The 19,759-nt window shown below is 39.3% G+C and overlaps 1 protein-coding gene across 8 annotated transcripts in view; it reads right to left on the bottom strand.

The window, feature by feature from the left end:
• Window positions 1-19,759, bottom strand: part of SFMBT1 (Scm like with four mbt domains 1) — a 115,061-nt gene that overhangs the window by 9,632 nt on the left and 85,670 nt on the right. For all 8 annotated transcript variants that reach the window (XM_053929278.2, XM_053929281.2, XM_024556506.4 and 5 more), the window contains 9 exons: window positions 18,990-19,084; window positions 18,198-18,299; window positions 16,807-16,957; window positions 14,643-14,725; window positions 10,743-10,869; window positions 9,590-9,703; window positions 7,120-7,162; window positions 5,570-5,634; window positions 3,236-3,375 (listed from right to left, as the gene is read on the bottom strand). In XM_053929278.2, coding sequence (XP_053785253.1) covers window positions 3,236-3,375; window positions 5,570-5,634; window positions 7,120-7,162; window positions 9,590-9,703; window positions 10,743-10,869; window positions 14,643-14,725; window positions 16,807-16,957; window positions 18,198-18,299; window positions 18,990-19,084 — 920 coding nt within the window. The remainder of the gene's footprint in view (window positions 1-3,235; window positions 3,376-5,569; window positions 5,635-7,119; window positions 7,163-9,589; window positions 9,704-10,742; window positions 10,870-14,642; window positions 14,726-16,806; window positions 16,958-18,197; window positions 18,300-18,989; window positions 19,085-19,759) is intronic.

Here is a 19,759-nt window from a genome sequence, read left to right as displayed (position 1 = left end):
AAACAAGTCCCTTTAACATTTCTAATAATAATGGATTGGTGATGAATTCCTTTAGTTATTCCTTTTCTGGGAAACTCTTCATCTGCCCTTTGACTCTAAAAGATAGCTTTCTTTGCTGGGAGGAGCAATCTTTGCTGCAGGTCCCTGCTTTTCGTGACTTTGAATACCTCTTGCCAATCCCTTCTAGCCTGCAAAGTTGCTTTTGAGAAATCAGCTGACAGTCTTATGGGAACTTAACTTGACTCCCTGTCTTGGTAGTGTTGACTAATGTAGCAGGTGTCCTGTAGGGTCCCTTAGCCTCCCCTATCACCCAAGCTGGGTACTTGAGGTGTGCCCTTCTTATGGGCTGAGTGCCTCCTCCTCTTGTAGATGAACCTTGGCTGCTGCTGTCAGAACAATGGGAGGGATTTACTCAGGCCAGTCAGCTGCAAGGATTGGCTGTGACCACTTACCACCAACCTCCACCCTCCGTGGAGGACTGGCTGTGCAGGGGTACGGTGATGGTGCTCCAGCATGGTCATAGCTGTCCACTGGATGCACTGGCCCTGGCATTTCCCAGGTGGTGAAGGCCAAGGGGCTAAATTTTTTCAGCCCCACCTGTGTTTTGCCCAAGGCCACCCTTCCTGAGCTATAAAGCCATGTGAGATGGCTGTTACTTGTGCTGGGCTTGAGTTTCCCAGGGGAAGCCAAGCTGTGAATTTAGGTTGGCTGCTGCTGGTGCCAGCCCTGGGACTCAGAGGTCAGCTGTTATGTGCTGAGAAGATTTAGGAAGTTATGAAGGATGAGCCAAGACTAGCCATTCATATGGAAAAGCAGCTTGGGTGGGGCAGAGTCTCAAGATGGGTCAAAGAGTGTTAGCTATGTTGATGGAGTCTCAGATATGGCACCAGCTTACCAGCTCTGTGGTGGGAGGGTTTAGCAAAGGGGCAATGGCCTCTGTTCGCCTCAATGCCAAACACTTCAGTTTCTCCCTGTGTGCCACTAGTGCCTTTCAAGCTGCTACCCAAGTGCTGGAGCTCAGAGGGAGTGAGTCTGAGTAGGTGAGTCTGTGTGTGGGTTAACAGGAGCTCTTGGGGCTCTAGAAGTTTCTTCCACCAATTCAATCCCTGCTCATTTTTGCAGCCAGAATTTGTGGGGACTTACCTTCCTGGCACTAGAACACTGGGCTGAGAGGCCTGGTGTGGGTCTGGGACACCTCGCTCCTGAGATATCCCTCCCAAATTTTTATCCATCACACATGGGTGTGGGACCACCCTGTTCCGAGTTTGTACCCTTCTACCAGTCTAGATAAATGTGGTTTCTTTAATTCCATAGTTGTCAGGCTTCTATTCAACTCAATTTATGATGGTTCTGAGCTAGTTGTTCTATATTTTAGTTGTAATTTTTTCATTGCATTCTTTTTTTAAGTATATTTTATTGATTGTGCTATTACAATTGTCCCACTTTTTTTATTCCCCTTTATCCCCCTCTGCCCTGCACCACCCCCATCTCACCAGCATTCCTTCTCTCTCGTTCATGTCCATGAGTTGTACATATAAGTTTTTTGGCTTCTCCACTTCCTATACTATTCTTAACCTCCCCCTATTTTTTGCCTACCAATTATGCTTCTTGTTCCCTGTATCTTTTTCCCCCTTTCTCCCACTCCTTACTGATAACCCTCCACCTGATTTCCATTTCTGTGATTCTGTTCCTATTCTAGTTGTTTGCTTAGTTTTTGTTTTTGCAGGTTCAGCTGTTGGTAGTTGTGAGTTTGTTGACATTTTACTGATCATAGTTTTGATCTTCTTTTTCTTAGATAAATCCCTTTAACATTTCATATGATAAGGGCTTGGTGATGATGAACTCCTTTAACTTGACCTTATCTGGGAAGCACTTTATCTGCCCTTCCATTCTAAATGATAGCTTTGCTGGATACAATAATCTTGGATTGTAGGTCCTTGACTTTCATGACTTGGAATACTACTTTCCAGACCTTTCTTGCCCTCTAAGGTTTCTTTTGAGAAATCAGCTAATAATCTTCTGGGCACTCCTTTGTAGATAACTGTCTCCTTTTCACTTGCTGCTTTTAAGATTCTCTCCTTATCTTTCATCTTGGGTAATGTATTTATGATCTGCCTTGGTGTGTGTCTTCTTGGGTCCAACTTCTTTGCAACTCTCTGAGCATCCTGGACTTGTATGTCTATTTCCTTTGCCAGATTGGGGAAGTTTTCCTTCATTATTTGTTCAAGTAAGTTTTTAATTTCTTGATCTTCCTCTTCTCCTCTGACCCACATAGCTCCATTGTGGTGCTGTATATGGGGAAGGGTCAGAAAGGGAACAATGACGCTTGCTAGCTTGCCCAGCTCTCGCCCCGCTTTCCCTCACTTCCTACAGGCAGATTGAGCCCTTTTAGGTGCTGATTCCGGGTGGTGGGCTTGTGTACGTTCTAGGATTCTGTGGGCCTCTCCAACAGACTCTCCTGTGAGACTAGGAGCTTCTCCTGCCACCACAATTCCCACAGGATTTTAGAGCCCTCGGTTTTGAGGATATATTACCCCAGGCTGGAACCATGGGTTGCACAGTTTTTCTAGCTCCCCAGTTGTTCCTCTCAGCTTATCTGCACATGAATATGGGACTGCCCAGTCTGCCAGCCGCCTCATCAGCCCAGGTCTACCAGCCGCCACCTTGCTGCACGTCCTCTCCGCCCCAGCTTCCCTTATCTGCCCTTCTTACCAGTCTGAGGGAATGTTTCTTCTTTAACTACATGGTTGTCAGACTTCTGTACAATTTGATTTTCTGGCAGTTCTGGTAGTTTTTTATTTTTAAATTGGTTGTTATCCTTCTTTTGGTTTTGTGAGGAAGCGAAGCCTATCTACCTACGCCTCCATCTTGGCTGGAACTCCTCTTCAGTTGTAATTTTGATGTGGTTGTGCAAAGATTCGAGCCATTTCTGCCTATGCCGCCATCTTGACTGGCAGTCTCTCATTCACTCTTGCAGTTCTCGCGTGGTCTCTGACAGAAGACCTTGCTACACTGAAAGAGGTGAGCCTGCTATGTAAAGAACTGCTTAGAAAAAAATGTTCCGTAGGACCATAAATAATTGTATCCAGTTTATTGTCCAACATGAAAGAATTTAATCACTTATAATAAAACCTAGAGTTGTCACATCCATGACATATAGATAGACCCTTGTATGAATGAGTCTATGAGACTTCTGTAAAATTTCCAAGTTCTTTGCTCTAGGCCAGAACCTTACCTCTCTGAGGACCAGAACACAGTTCCCAGGTCCTACACATTGAGGCAGCTCAGCAATTCGTCCTTTGTTAAGGTATGGCCCTGAGAAGCAACGGTGGTTGAAGTATATCTTTGGACAGCAATATTTCCCATTAATCATAACTGGGAAATGAAGAGAAACAAATATTCAGAACAGAGTCATCTTCCAACCCATTTCCAAAGTTGGATTACTGGGGGGGAAAAGAAATACATTGACCGCTATATAAAGTTAGAAACTACATATTTTGAGGATTAACATATCACTGAGAGATCCCTTAAAATATTTACAACTCTATTATGGAGCTTATCACTCTGCTGAAATAAAACAACATTCTGAATTACATGTAGGTTAACTCCTACAGGTTAATGTGACACTGTTCCAAAGCCATGTACTTCTACCAATAAAGCAAATGGAAGATTTACTTCCAGAACCCATGATGATTCCTGACAAACAACTATTCAATAATCTACTCTGGAATATTTCTAGGGAGTGATGGCTGAATACTATCTAGAATCACAGTGTGTTCTCTTAAAACCACCAAAGTAGTATGATGGCAGCCTTCAGTGAGGTGGGCTCCCTTCCATTTCTGGGATTTCTCAGAGGGCTGAAATTATGCATGATCATACCTCTAAGTTCTTTAATTACTGTGGGGTATAACTGGGCCTAGAGACCCCTCTTTTCAACTATTTTTCTGTATGAACACTGTACTCCAATATAACATTTTTTAAATCCCCTCATTGTGGTTAGCAATTCATCTACTGAATATAAAAAATTCAAAGACACTGAAACATCTTCATTTTCATTTCAAGCAGAGAGAAGCTATTCTGATGGATATGGTTAAGCAATGTTAAGGAAAGGAGATATGTGTACACTGCCCACTGTTGACAGGACCCTGAAGTACATAATGTTCACCTAAAATTAGGCTTAGCACAGTGGTCAGCATGTCGGTGTCCACTTCTCCATTTGAACTCTACCATCCAGATCCTGCTTTTCAGGATCAAGGCATCTATGCTCCCTGCAGCTGGGAATGTTGGCAGTTTATAGCTCTCAGTTCTAAGTCTATCCTGGAATTACCCTCACTCAGCCTAGAACTAACCTCAGTAGGAGAGACCCACCCTGCTGAAGATTCCCACCCTTTGTAAGGTGGAGAGGGAGCAGTAGCCTAATTCCAATAACAGCCTCAATCAGGGCAGATTCTGAGTGGTATACCAGCACCAATGATCCCTGTGGGACTGGAAGAAACTTCTGGTAACAGTGAATTGTGGCTCGACTTCTTCCTCTGCCCAGTCCTTCTTCCTTCACCCCTCCCAGGAATTGTTCTCAAAAGCACTGCCCAATAAAACTCCTACATGTAAATAAGAGCCCCAGATTCTTTTCCCAAGGTGACCGGACCTATCACAAAACCTAAACTTGGCTGCGGACATGTAGGAGATATTAATGTCTAATCCTATAGTTTCAGTAGGCATTAGAATGGCCAGTAATACACCAAAAATAAAGAGTTGCACAGCCCTGATTCTCTATGTATAAATGATAAAATGAAAAGGCAGTGGATAGAAGAGAAAAATGCAGGTTTGGAACTTAAGATTTGAGTTCCATTTCTGACCCTTCTACTCATAAGCCATATGATCTCCTCAAGTTTTGGTTTCTTTTCTTCTCTAGGCATTTACTAAACACCATCCAAATGCCTAACCTGTGCTAGAACATATACAGCCAAGATGCTAAACATAATACAACCAGCAAAAGGGGAGTCAACAGTAGTTCTGGGGAGAGGCTGCTGGACAAAAGATTTGGGCCTCCAGAAAAAAATCTTTGTCTCATATATCAGGAATTGGGACAATCTGTTTTTCCAGTGCTTTATTTTTTTAAACTGTGAAATATATATACAAACTGTGTATACCATAAAAAGGGTTTAAAGAAGAATATACATCCACCTCTCAATCACCCTGCTTAAGAAAGAACACTGCCGGGAAATCCTCAGTTTCTTTATCTAAAGTCAGGGATAATAATATTGACCTCTAGAGCCCTATACCCAGTAAGTGATCAGTAAAGAATAGCTACAATTATTATAAATGGACAGAGATGTCATCCTAAAGATCATTGTTAATAAGTATACCTTAGTCTATGGCCATACCACTCTGAACATGCCCAATCTTGTCTAATAAGTACACTTAGACAATTATAACTCTTTAAAATCACAGTTAAGAGACTCCTCTATGAAACTACACACTATAAATCAAATGTGTTGTTTATTTTTAGATATTGTCCATTAAAAGAAACTAAAGGTCCTCTTTTCCCTAAGAAGGCATGCACTTATACCTGAGTCAGTGGAGTTCAGCTCCTGATTCTTCAGGCCCTCATGGACAGTTCTTGAGGATGGTATTCTGAGTCAAAAAACAAACAAACAAACAAAAACCACACATACAACAAAATAGTAAGATAATCCTTAAAGTCAGTAAAGCATGAGAGTTAGTTTCCTTCAAATCTAAGAAGAAAGCAAAAGTGGCAGACTACAAATTCTGTAACAGAAGGTGCCCTCTTGATTGTATTTTTTTTAAAAATGGCAACTGTTTCTGATATTACATGTTCAAACACACTTTCATTCATGTGAAGAACAGTTGTATAATTCCTTCTGGGATTCTTAAAACACAAGTAGACTATTCGTTAATTGTCAAAGAATGGAAACATTTTTAATATAGGGTCTTGTTTTCTTCCATCAGTTTCAAAACTAAAAATAAATTATATTATTAAAAAAGAGAATTACTGTATTGGCAGTAATCAATGAAAAAAGGCTAATTAATTTTTTTAGAATACTTCCTGACTAAAACTTTGGACAACTAAATCAAGGAAAAACCCAAGGCCAGATTTTTGTCCCTGCTATCTCATGTCACTGCCTCAAATAGAATTCTGTGGCTCTTCTCTCTACCTCTATTGTCAGTTTTATTACTCACATAGCCACAAAAGCAGCTATAAATTATATAGAATTTGCTATAACCTGAACTGTGTTCCCTCAAAATCCATGTTGAAGTCCTAATCCCCAATGTGACCATATTTGGAGATAGGGCTTTTAAGAGGTAAATAAGGGTTAGGCTCTAATCCAATAGGATTGGTGACTTTATAAGAAGAGGAAGAGAAAGATCTCCTTTCCTCTCTGTCCTTATCACGTGAGGACACAGTGAGAAGACAGTCTGTAAACTAGGAGGAGAGCCCTGACCAGGAACCAAATCAGGCTGGTACCTTGATCTCAGACTTCCCAGACTGCAGAGCTATGAGAAAACAAATCTGTTGTTTAAGCCGCCCAGTCTGTGGCATTTTGTTATGACAGCCTGAGCTAACTCATACAAAATTGAAAACCCAATGTTTAAGAACACATGCATACACACAGAAACCCTTGTATTTTTAAGGCAACACTGACCGATTACTGCTCAAAAGCTGTGCAGGAAGATATGCTACAAAGCGTCTCCTGATGGGATACAAGGGCACGCCTTTCGTGTGCCTTTGTAGTCTTGTCTTTCAGATCAAGCTTTTTTTCACTGTAACAAATAATATCCTAATCTACACTTTTAGCTCTACCTTAACAAATTCCAGCATCGAGACTCTGTTTCCTCTTATTCAAATGACTCCCAGCTCTAAAAGCAAAAGAAGACTCAAATTGGGGAACATCTTGAGAATGGATTTTACCCTTCTGTATATGATGACATTTTAGGAAATGTATATACTGTAAGGAGAAGTATGTAAACTATCAAAAGCTCAATTAAAGGATTATGATTCTATCTGAGAAAATAACATATGAGGAAATATACTCTTAGTTATTTCTTTTTCTAGACATTCTAACTTCCAAATGTCAAATATACTATTATATTACTTACTGTTTTTCAGGTTGAACCACTGCAATTTTCCTCTGTTTGTGTACTGTAAGAAGAAAACAAAAATGTGTACGTCAAGAAAAATTAAAAGACAGAGAAAGAATTATATATGTATTAAAATCACATTAGCATATTTTAAACCTGGTTATATATTTCTAACTAGCAGGTACTAAAAACAAGTGCTGATACGTCTGAATATCTAGAACAAAATACATTTTCTGGGTCTTTACAAAAACCAAAAATAATTAAGGCTCCCTGGGTCAATCAACTCCTTTGAATATTTTCTAAGCAGGAAAAGATATTCAAAAGAAAAACTGATTCTGACAAGGGTGGTAACACATTCAATAGGGAATGTAGTCTTTTTTCAACAAATGGGGCTGGGAAAACTGAATATCAATATTAATGAAGTTGGACCTTTACCTTATACCACATATAAAAAGTAACTCAAAGTGGATCAAAGACCTGAACAGAGGTAAAACTATAAAACTCTTAGAAGAAAACATAGGGGAAAATATTTATGACATTGGATTTGGAAATTATTTCTTGGGTATGATACTGGAAGCACAGGCAACAGAAGAAAAAATAAACTGCAATATCAAAATTTAAAACTTGTGTACATCAAAGGACACTATCAAGAGAGGTAAAAGCAACCCACGGAATGGGAGAAAATATTTGCAAATCATGTATCTGATAAGGGATAGCTGGGATATGTAACAAAATCCTACAACTCAACAACAAAAAAAGCCAATTAAAAAATGGGCAAATGACTTGAACAGACATTTCTCCAAAGAAGATACATTAATGGCCAATAAGCAGATGAAAAGATGCTCCACATAATTAGTTATTAGGGAAATGCAAATCAAGACTACCATTAAGATACCACCACAAACACACCAGGATGACTATTATAAAAAGCAAACAAAAATCCCCAGAAAATAAGTGGTAGGGAGAATGTGAAGAAAGTGGAACCCTCACACATTCCTGGTGGGGATGTAAAATGGTGCAGTTGCTTCATAAAACAGCCTGGCAGTGTTAAACACCGAGTTATATACTCAAGTGAAATGAAAACCTAAGTCCACATAAAAGCCTTTACACAAATGTTCATTAGCAACATTATTCATAATAGCTAAAGAATGGAAACAATACAACTGTCAATCTGCTAATGCATGGATAAACAAAATGTGGTATAACAATGAAATATTATTCAGAAATATAAAAGAATGAAGCATTGCCCTGATTGGTGTGGCCAGTGGATTGAGTACAGGCCCGAGAACCAAACGGCTCAGTGGATTGAGTGCAGGCCTGCGAACCAAAGGGTTGCTGGTTTGATTCTCAGTGAGGGCACATGCCTGGGTTGCAGGCCGGGTTCCCAGTAGGGGACACATGACAGGCAACCACACATTCATGTTTCTCTCCCTCTCTTTCTCCCTCCCCTTCCCCTTCTCTAAAAATAAATAAAATCTTACAGTGAAAACACTGTAAGTAAAACAAGCCAGTCACAAAAGACCACACAATGTATGATTTCATTTATAGGAACTGTCCAGAACAGGCAAATCTATACATATGCAAATTAGATTAGTAATATCCTAGGGCCCCAAAACAGGAAGTAAAGATGTTTTGCTGAGGAATATGGGTTTCTTTTAAGACAATGAAATGTTCTCAAATCAACTGTGGTAAGAGTGGCATAACTCTGTGAATATACTAGAAACAACTGAATTGTATACAAGAAGTCCTCACTTAACATCTTCAATAGGTTCTGCAACTTCAAGCAAAATGACATAACAAAACCAATTTTACCATAGGCTAATTGATATAAACCAGAGTTAAGTTCCTATGGCATCTCATCAACGTTATAATAAAATGACGTTATTCAAGGACCTGCTGTACTTTAAAAGACCAAAATTTTTTATGTTATAGAAATCAGTGATCCCCAACCTCCACGCTGCAGACTGTTGTTACTGGTGAGGGCCTGTTAGGATTTAAAGAGGGGAGGGGAGGTAGAACGTTTAACATCAGGTTACAGAAATATACTCTGGCTTCCATTTTGTTCAGTCTGTCTTACTCTTGCTTACTTGTTGGCTGATGGAAACCAACTGCCATGCTGTGCGCTCCCCTATAAAGAGCCCCACATGGCAAGGAACTGAGGGAAGCCTCCAACCAACAGTCAGCAAGGAACTAAGGCCCTCAGTCCAATAGTCCACGAGAAAATGTATTCTTGCCAACAATCCTCTGCATGAACTTGGGAGATCTTCCCCCTGTAGGGCCTTGAGAGGACTAGAGCCCTGGCTGACACCTTGATTGCAGCCTTGAGAGAGATGGACCCAGAGGGCCCAGCTAAGTTGTGCCCAGATTTCTGATCCACGGAAACTGTAAGATAATAAATGTTTGCTGTAATAAATAATTTCCTATGCAGGAAGAGACAACCAGGACCTTGTGTTGTTTTTCCCTGAAATGTCCAGAAATGGACAGGTACCTCGTGCTCGACGAGGAGTGCTTAGGGGATGGCCGTTGGTTTCACACCAGCCCAAAGGAAATATATCCATGGATTCCACACTCACAATACATTCAGGTATGGGCTTCTTAGAACCTGTTTAGATTAAAAAAATTTTTTTAGACCACTGAATACCCTTCTTCATAAACTATTCCCTAGATAATCAATGTTCTGCTATTGCAATAATACAGACAAAAAGTCTCTTAAACAAGTTTCTTTCACACAAAACTCCTACTTTTTCATGTGTGACAAACATTAAGAAAAAAAAAGTTAACTGTCTTTCACACATAGCCGTATAAAGACCCAAATGGGTAATGAATATACAGGGCGACCCTTAGTTAGGGAACAGCAAGTAAGCAACTGGAACTACCAGGAGTATCATTCAGATGGTTGACAAATATCAGTTAACTCCATGAAATAATTGGAAAACAAAGACAAAAGTGACAGTTCTCCTCAACAAGAACATTAGTTGTGCTACTTGGAGACAAGCCAGAAAGTAGATCAATGAATTCAAATCAGTAAGTAACACTGGCAAGTTGCACAGCAAAGGTTAAAAAAATACCTAAAAGTCTATTTTCAATACTGTACTTAATATATGTACCAAATGCCAATTCTACAAACTGGAAACATAGGTACTGAGTCTATTTGGCAGCCGAATAAAAACGAAACCCCAGGCCACGTACAGTAACTGTAGCACTGAGTATTCAGCCAATGCTTCCATCCACAAACCTGTCCAAGTGTTGAATATTACTTTTAATATCTTTTATTTTACACATTTTTGGTTCTAATGAATGGGAACAACCAAAATATTATCCCTTGCAGAAGCTGGTTGTTAATGCTCATGCTCATGTATTTTGATCATATCAAAGTATAGGCTATTTGACTTCTATTTTTCCCTTCAAAAAAATAAGACAGTCTGTAATAAAGGCTTTTTATTCATATTCCTTCCCTAACATTTGAAAGTCAAGGATAAGAAAACAAAGTTTTAGCTTAGAATTTTGCATTATAAATTAGAAGTCTTTGAACAAGCCCCCCTTTTAGCTAATCAATTAAGTCTAACAAACCACATTACAGGGGTGAACAGAAAAGGCAAAGAGCAGCCATGAGAAGGCTTCCCAGGGACTACGGCACTTACCCTCCAGCTGGAGCCACAGGTAGGAGCCTCGCACTGCAGTAATGGTGGCAATGCACACTTCCTCAGGGAGAAGAGGGTTCACTGCCTCAAGCTTCATGTTCTCCTTAAATTCATGCTCAGAAATTGACTAGAAAATAAATGAATTAAATCTAAAACATACTAAGCATTTACTCATTTGCTAATCTAAGACACCTTTTCCAAGTGTTATTTAATCCTAGAGTAACTTTAAGGCTATGAATTTACTTTGTTCTGTTTCTTAATGAAGCAAAGAAAAAATGTCTGTTCTCTCGGTGTTACATGCACTCTCTGCAGTCAGAATATACCTGCATTACTGCTATCTGTGCAATACTGCTCAAGCTATGCAAGCTCTTTCTGCCCCAGATTCCTCGTACGTCAGATGACATTGAGAATGCCTGTCCCACTGAGTCATTATGAGGTTTCAATAAAGTAAGGTACCTAAGGCTCTGTGCCCTGAACCAAAATGACTTTTCACCACTGTTGGTTCATTGTCCCTCCAGTAAAGGGCCCTATCATATAATAAACCACCTGGTTCCTACTGCTGTGTGTATCATGAAAGACAGTCAGGATAAGTAATGCTTATGAATAAGGAGAAAGGGTCATTTAAAACATGTTTTAAAAATTCGCAAGTTCTAGTTCAAAATAAAGAACTGAATTTCTGTATTTGTTCTTTCTTCTGACAATTCACAAAAATTAAAGTGTTTTTTTAAAAGATATCAACCTACTAGGATAAAGAGAAGAGGGGGAAACAACAATATTTCATAAGCTAAAATTTAGAATAGTATCCAGACCTAACTTAGCAGATTAAAGAAAGGCAAATCTAAGCTGACAGTGGAGAGAGCTAAGAACTGGCAGTACCAGTTACGAGGCAACTACAGGTAGAAGTGAAATAGTTAAAACAAAGATTTGCTGAAATTTAGGTCATGCCATCAGCTCCTCCACTCCACACCTCAGGGCAACTGTTCCTTCCCCTCTCCTACAGAAGATGAGACTTATCCCCCAGCGTAACACACCAGATCCCCAGGCTGGAAGACAAAGGACCTGCTGAGGGCATGCATGCAGTGCCCAAAACAGGGGTCCCCATAGGGAATGTGAGAGATCCAGCCCTTCCTCTACTATTTAGGCAAGGGACTAGAAGAGACTTCTTGTGGTAACATGATAAACCCAGGAAGAAACACACAAAAATATGGATTATGTGACCCCAACAAATGAGCAGTCAGATCCCACCCTACAGGGAAGTTCAAGATTGACAAGCCCCACCAACATACTCAACTTTGAGCTTTCAATTAGCCTTTTCTTTTAGTCCTCCATTCTTAAATATAAGCAAACAACCCAGAATTGCGGGACATCTAAATATATGAAAGCTGGAGATCAAAACAGACAAAGCAAGCAATTTAGAAAAAACATTATGCAGGAAGACAACTTCCCAAAATGCAGGGATAATTAACATCCTCTGAGTGATAAGAAAAACTACAACATCCTTAAAACAAGAATAATATGCTGTTTAAACCAAATATTCAGAACAAAAATAGTTCTGGATATCAAAAATGTGATATTAAAAATTAAAACTTCAAAAGAAGGGTTGAAAGATAAAATTTAGGAAATCATCCAGCAAGTAAAGCAAAAAAGACTATGAAACAGAAAACAGGAGAAGAAAAGTAGAGGCCTCATCCAGAAGCCCAACACAGAAATTTTTTTAAAACTGTAGAAAAAAAAGAGAGAAATGGAAGGAAATCAAGGAAGAAATTCAAGAGAACCTCCCAGCACAGAAAGACACGAAATGTCCAGAAAGAACATGCTCACTGGAAACCCAGCATATGGATGAAGACAGGCCACACCACGGCTCGTCACTGTGAAACATGGTGACAGAGAACCTATGACCTTCCAGGGAAGAAGCAAGAGGTGGGTTGTCTACAAAAGATCCAAAGTAAGAATGGCTTTCAACTTCTCTGGAAGGTAGAGAACAACTGAGTAATGTTTTCAAAACTCTCAAGTAAAATAACTTCTGACCTAAAATCCACATTGAGCCAAACAATCATTCAAGTTAGTAGAATGAAGACATTTTCAAACATGCAGAGCCTACAAAAATTTACCTCCCTTGCATTCCATTTCAGGACGCTACTGAGATGAGCTCCATCAAAACAAGGCAGTAAACCAAGAAAGAAAGAGGAGGCCATAAAATACACAAAACAGAAAGGGGAGAGTCAATTCCTTGGGTGGCATTGGAGGGCAGTTCCCAGGATTAAAACTACACTGAAAGCCCTGAATGCAGAGAAAATGGAGGTTGCTAAGAGGAATCTCTAAGAAAATGTTAGGAATGACAGATTTCCTATATAATGGCATCAGACTGGCCATGGATGTGAGAAAAAGAAAACATGCCTAGAGAACATACTGTACTTTAACCCTTCTACCCTAAAACAACAACAAAACCCTTTGACTAGAAAGAAAATACACAGGTCTAGCTGAACCAAAGACTTCTGGGAAATGCTGAAGGGCAGCTGCATGAGTACTGGGCTGCAAACATGGGACTGTGACCCAGGCACAGGGGCAAAGGTGCTTGTGTTCCACACAATCATCTCACTCGGGGCCCATTTCCCAGGTGGATGGAGACAAAGCAATACGTGCTAGTGGAGGAACTTTAGACAGCTGCAGAAATGGTTGGTTGCTTAAAAATTTTGTGTTCATATTGTTTCAAAGTATCAAACTTGTCATTCTACTGAAAAAATCACAGGGTTTATGTTAGGTGCAGTTTATATAACAAAAAGCTCTAGGGAACACTAGTTAACAATCTATACTCTAAGGAAAAGCATTACCCAAAATATTAACAAATGAATGCATATTTATACATCATAAATTAAAATAGACTCTTTCATCAGGAAGATGATTCCCTGATTCATCTGACTTTCAATTAACCCACTAATTATCTGTCTGACAGAGTCAGGTAAGGGAATTTCTGAATATATTATCTATGTCTCTCCCATCTCTCAAATATTGTGTTTCATAAATGAGGGGAATTACAGATGTCCTAACATGACTGCCTTTGTGGAAATAGTTACGAAGGCTACTAGACGGTGTGGTAAACTAGCAATAACACAAAGAAAATTAAGCTATAAAAAACAAGGACAAATTTAAAAAGGAAAAAATCATAAAATACTGTAATACTCAGCTGTGAATAATATCTGAATGCAAATGATAATGTAAATACTCAATTCAGACATAACCAAAAATTGTAATATAACTCTAATAGAAAGAAGAGCTAGTGGTAGGGGTAAGACAGAGGAGAAAGGTAATGTAAACTAGCTAACTGCTTATTTACCATAATGTCCAACCAATAGACATGTTTAAAATTAATGATTCAAAAGACTGCAGCATATTATTTTGAAAATGAGAAATATATCAGAGTAACAGTAAGAAGAACAGGCAGTGAGCACTTGTGGGAAGGGAGACTATGGAAAGGGACAGAACAGAGAACTGCTTTGTTTTATGTTCTAAGCTTTTTACTGCTGTTCGGATTTGTAAACCATGTACATTGTTTTATTTTGATAAATTATTTATTATTATATTAATATCAATAATATCATTATTAAATAAGTTTAACAATTTTCTCCACTTAATATTTTTTCATATTATTGAACCATCAAAAACAATTATGAACTAAAATTTTAAATTTACACTTCAGCTAACAAAAAATAAAACTGATAAACTTTAAATACTAATTAAATAAACAACTTCCAAAGTGAATGGCTTTTTCCTTGCACCACTGTATTACAATCAACGAGATGATTACTTGGGTTGAGTGAGAGGACTGACTTCAGAGTAACAATCATAGAAAGCACAGGAAGCAGTTCCAAAGCAGTGGCCTTGAGGAGTTGGGCTTCTCACCTGAGGGAAGCACCTCTGGGGAGCAGCTTCAGCACCACACTGTTTGAGGTAGTCGGCCCAATCAAAGTCCTGGCCTGAATAGCCTAGGTAGAGACAAAGAACAATGACTCATTCCACACGAGGCTTCCCGGCTTTACACTCTGCCCAGGGTCCACTTATAACTCTTAATTTTGCTAATTTGGGACTCTGATCATTTTAGAGAGGGGGAAACACAAATCTAAAGCATTGTTAATTTTATAAAATAGAGCAAATGTGGTCAAACTACATGACAATGTAATTCTTTGGATAAATTTTAAACCTTTTGTGTTTCAAACTAGGCATTTATTTTGAACAGTATTTTATGATTAGTTACTGGCAACTTACAAAAAAATTTAAGACAGGTATTACTGGATTTGATTTGTACCAACAAATCTAAACTTATTATCAATTCTATTATGACTTAGGCTCTAAAGGAAAAGAGACACCAGTGCTATTTAATCAATAAAGACTTTTTTTCTTTCATAAAGCTATTTCCTTAAACATATCTTAGCTCCTACAGATCCAATATTTTTGACACTGTTTTCAGATTCATTCCTTACAGAATCTCAATGGTCTTATAACCTGAATCATGAATTCATTTCAGAAAAAAAGTTGAGCTTAACTCTCTGCTTAAGTCTATTAAGGTTTCCAGAAGAAGTCTCCGTAACTGTGTGCGAGGAGCCGGACTGGGCCTGCTGTGCCCACGCTGCTCTCTGCTCTGCAGAGCTTATTACCTCACAGGCACAGGGCAGGCTACTCAAGCCTATGCCATCCTCCAACCAAACTAGCCCCTGCAATCACCTATTGCGCCTACCTGAGATTGGTATCCTGTTCTCCCCCTGCATTCAACTCAATTCCTCACAGCAAATTACCTGCTATTTTCAATTACATATTCCACTACTTTCTTTCTATTTACAAAGACTGTTGAGTTGTCTTTAACAATGCTAAAAGCTCCAACAGCTTTAATAATAATTGGATTTTCTTTTCACATAAAGGTAGCAGGCAGGATAAAGAACTTGGGATGTCCCGAGCCTTCCTGCAAGACAGAACTTCCTCTTGTAGATGCGTCCTTCACCCCATCACCACCAGGCAAGTATTCCCACTCTCCGTTCACTGACAAAGGAGAACCTGGGAGGCTCTGTTACTGTTTTCCCTCATTTGCTCCTTGAAGGAAATGCGTTGTACTCACTTCTGTCTCCCCAATGACAAGCCCAATGCCTGGTTCATAGCAAACATCCCATAAATGAGTGTAGGATGAATGAAAGCTGAGTGGAAGGCAAAGGTTCTGGGAGAGTGCCCAAAAATCTGGCTTGTTGACATAAAAATCAGATAAACATCTGACATTCCCAGATACTAAGTTAAAAAATGCTGAAAATTCCATTCAGGCCCTGGCCAGGCGGTTCAGTTGGTTGGAGCGTTGTCCCATACACCAAAAGGTGGTGGGTTTGATCCTGGTCAGGGCACACACCTAGGTTGTAGTTTCAATCCCCAGTCAGGGTGCTTATGGGAGGCAGCTGATCTCTCTCTCCCCCTTCCTCTCTCTCTCTCAAATCAATAAACATACCCTCGGGTGAGAATTAAAAAAAAATTCATTCAAGCTCAACTAAGTCATATTTATGAGCCTTGATTAAAAGGTCACAGACTCTATTTTGCAAGTTGCAAACACCTGAAAATGAGCTGCTACCTTCCTATCCACCATCTCTCTACATCCTACTCTTGACTATAAACCTTTTTCTGGAATCTCAATAAGTCTCCCTCTAAGATGAGGCCCGGAACCCTAAAAGCCACCAATAATCTACCCCCTAGCTCTGGCTCTAACATCTCTACTCCCACTCCTCTGTGACCTCCCACAGAATCGTGATGGAAGGAACTATCATGGGATCCCAAGTTGTCATGAACATGCATTTGTCAAGGTAGGAGGACGGAACATACTTCATTAAATAGTTCAACTTAATTTATAATTTTCAAATATGTAAGTATATAAAATCTAGGCCTTCATTTATACTTGTCTTGGGCTCCCAAAATGTTAAGGATAGGCTGGGGCATGAAGAGAGAGAAGGACAAAAGATAAAGGTAATTCCACCTGATAAATCTCATTTCCAGGGAAAGTTCCTCATAAACAATTCAAAAAAGAATGAGTGCATACCAGGAGGGGGGCTAATGTGTAAACCATTCTTCAGACTCCACTGCACAGGGAAAATACCGGGGCTAGCGACATGACACACAAAAGATCGCCTTGTACGATTCTCCGGTCGCCAGTCATCCATTTCCACCAGAAAGTACTTCTCATCAAACACCTGTACATACAATTTAATTGACAAAATAGATGAATGGTTTTGTGTGCATGTGTGTGCACACACACACGTCAGTCCTTGGCAGAGCCAAACATGTTACAAAAAAAGAGTTCACAGCTACACTGGGTATTAATACTACTACTACATACTCAATAAATGTTATCTGTGTCAGGCACTGTTTTAATTTAATGTTTTCATGTATTAATTCAATTTTAATCTTCCTAACAATCTAACAAGGCAGGCACCGTTATCAACCTCATTTTGCAGATAAAGAAACTAAGTTTAAAAGAGGTTAAATAACTTGCCCCATGTTACACAGCAAGAAACAAGCAGAACCTAGATTCAAATCCAAGTATTATGGCCCCAAACAAAGTTTAGCTTAGGATTAGTGAGGAGTCAAGTACACAGGTATATTAGATTTTCAGATCCTAGCCTAGATTCAAGTGCAGAAGAGGTTTTATGAACCTCTGGTTCCCTCCAATCCCACAGCTCTCAGCCTCCAGTTAGGGTCTTCTGACCCCACTGAAGGTTCAGAATCCCTCCTTGTTCTAAGAATAATCTTCTTCCAAGGCAAGGGAACTTTAAATCTCAACAGACTGGATGACTCAGCATCAAAACAACTATTCCTCTAGTCGTACTTGACTGTTGGTTCTACTTTCAGTAAATGAGTTTTTAACTGAAATCCTCTCCTTTATGCTTCAGTTCTAGTAACTGAGTAACTGAGCCTTGACAACCTGCCCAGTTCTTGTGGTTACTCCTAATAAGAGCCTTACTTTTGTCAGTCTTTCAAAAGATTAAAGTCTGAATCTGAATCCATGGCTGGAGCAATCCAATTGGCAGATCCTGCGACACTAGTCACCTGCTCCCCACACATCTCCTCAGCTCAAGGAGCTCTGCACCAAGTTGGACACTGATGACCCTGCCCACCTCTATACTTTTCTGGTACCATGGCCTACCTGCCAGTTAAACTCCTCTACTACAGCTAGGCCTGCCCCTCAAAAAACATGCCCCTCTACTCTGGTGCTCAGGCTTTGGTCAGTTGGGGCAACCAAGTTCAGAAGAAGGAATGGGCCACAGAGAATTGGACAGTACACATATAAAATGTGTACAGAAGTAATTCTAGTTTCACAGCTTAGAAAAAAACAATGGTTGAATTAGGAAAGTCTGAAATCAAAATACTACCAATTTCCTAAACCAGTCACCCTGACAGGAATTCTTACCAAGAAAGTTGCCCCCATTTTACCTTAACAACTGTAGCAGGGGAGATCCCAAAAGGAGACCAGGGATCCACAGCTTCCAATTTCATATTTACAGAGAATGAATGCGTACCAATCACTTGTTTGTCCTGAAGAGGGAATAAAAATAGAGTATTCTCACATTAATTTTATACTTACATATAGCTGAATACTACTCCTAATTAAAATAGTGAAACTGTCTAGCTTCTAGAAAATCATCTAATCATTTTCTTCCCTAAAAAAAGAATTATTCAGGAGTAAAACCACAGGAGGCACCCCTACTCTCCACATTTGGAACATAAAGGCTACATGAAGGAAAAATAAGTTTATTTAATAACAAGTCAAGGCCATGCAGTTAATAGTAGAAAAGAAGTAGTAAGAAGTACAAATTGCCAGTTATAAAACAGTTACAGGTATGTGAAGTACAGCATAGGGAATCCAGTCAATAATACTGTAATAACTATGTACGGTGCCAGGTGGGTACTAGACTTATCAGGGTAATCACTTTGTAAGTTACATAAATGTCTAACCACTATGCTGTGCACCTGAAACTAAAATAATAGTGTCAGCCATAACCTAAAAATAATTTTTTTTTAATTTTTAAAGAGCAGAAAAGTCTCAAAATGATTTAAGAGAACTTTCGCAGATAACCTCGACTACTTTTAGAAAGGACGACCATCATTCCAGACTTCAAACCTCTCCTCTCCTTCTTATGCCACGGCACTCTCACTGGCTCCGGGGGCTATTTGATGCTTTGCACCCCCTTCAAATTGCTTTACGCTACTTGTTTTTGCATTTACCTTAAATAAGTAAGATGGTAATGGTTCTTCCTCCTCCTCTTTCACTTTAGCCAAAATCATTTGCCACTCAGTTTCATTTTTCAGATGTCTGATGGCTTCAGTAAAACAAGACAGGTAATTTTAAATAATCACAGAACTTACACACTTAATAACTATTCTGAAAGCATTCACATAAATAAAAAAGTCAATTTCCATTGGGAAAAGAAAAGGGTTCAAGCCCACTTATACTATCTTCACTCAAAAGAACCCGCGCTTTCACTTCAGTGCCTTGCCTCCTCTGTTCCGAGCCCGGAGAGTGAAGTATGGTGAAAATGCCTACAGTGAGAGCGTAAGGACTACCGTAGCCCACAGATAATACAGTACAACATCCAAACTGGGGCACATAACACCAAAGGCAAGTTGATTTAAACAGAAACTCCAGCTATAATCTCTTAATCAATAATGTGCTTTGAACCCAAGATCTGTCCCACTCCTGTACCTGTATGAATGCTACCTAGGGAATTTTTCTTTAATTTTTGGTAAGAGGTCAGTCTGAAGTGGGGCAGAAGTCTATGAGGTATGTATATCGGTATCTGTGGAAAGTTACAAAAGCAATAAAACTACAAGAAAAAGAGGTATTTAATTCAGTAACTCCATATACTTTTTTTTGCAATATTTCTATCATGCAAGGTAACAAAGGCTTTTGTAATATGCAGAATAATGAATTTCTCAGTCTCATAAATATTAATAAAATATAGTAACAATAATGTAGTAGTTTAATGTTATATTAC

The sequence above is a fragment of the Desmodus rotundus genome, chromosome 8, assembly GCF_022682495.2.
Source record: "Desmodus rotundus isolate HL8 chromosome 8, HLdesRot8A.1, whole genome shotgun sequence".
NCBI lineage: Eukaryota > Metazoa > Chordata > Mammalia > Chiroptera > Phyllostomidae > Desmodus > Desmodus rotundus.
Note: the sequence above shows the minus strand (reverse complement) of the source record. Positions and strands in the feature narration are given on the sequence as shown.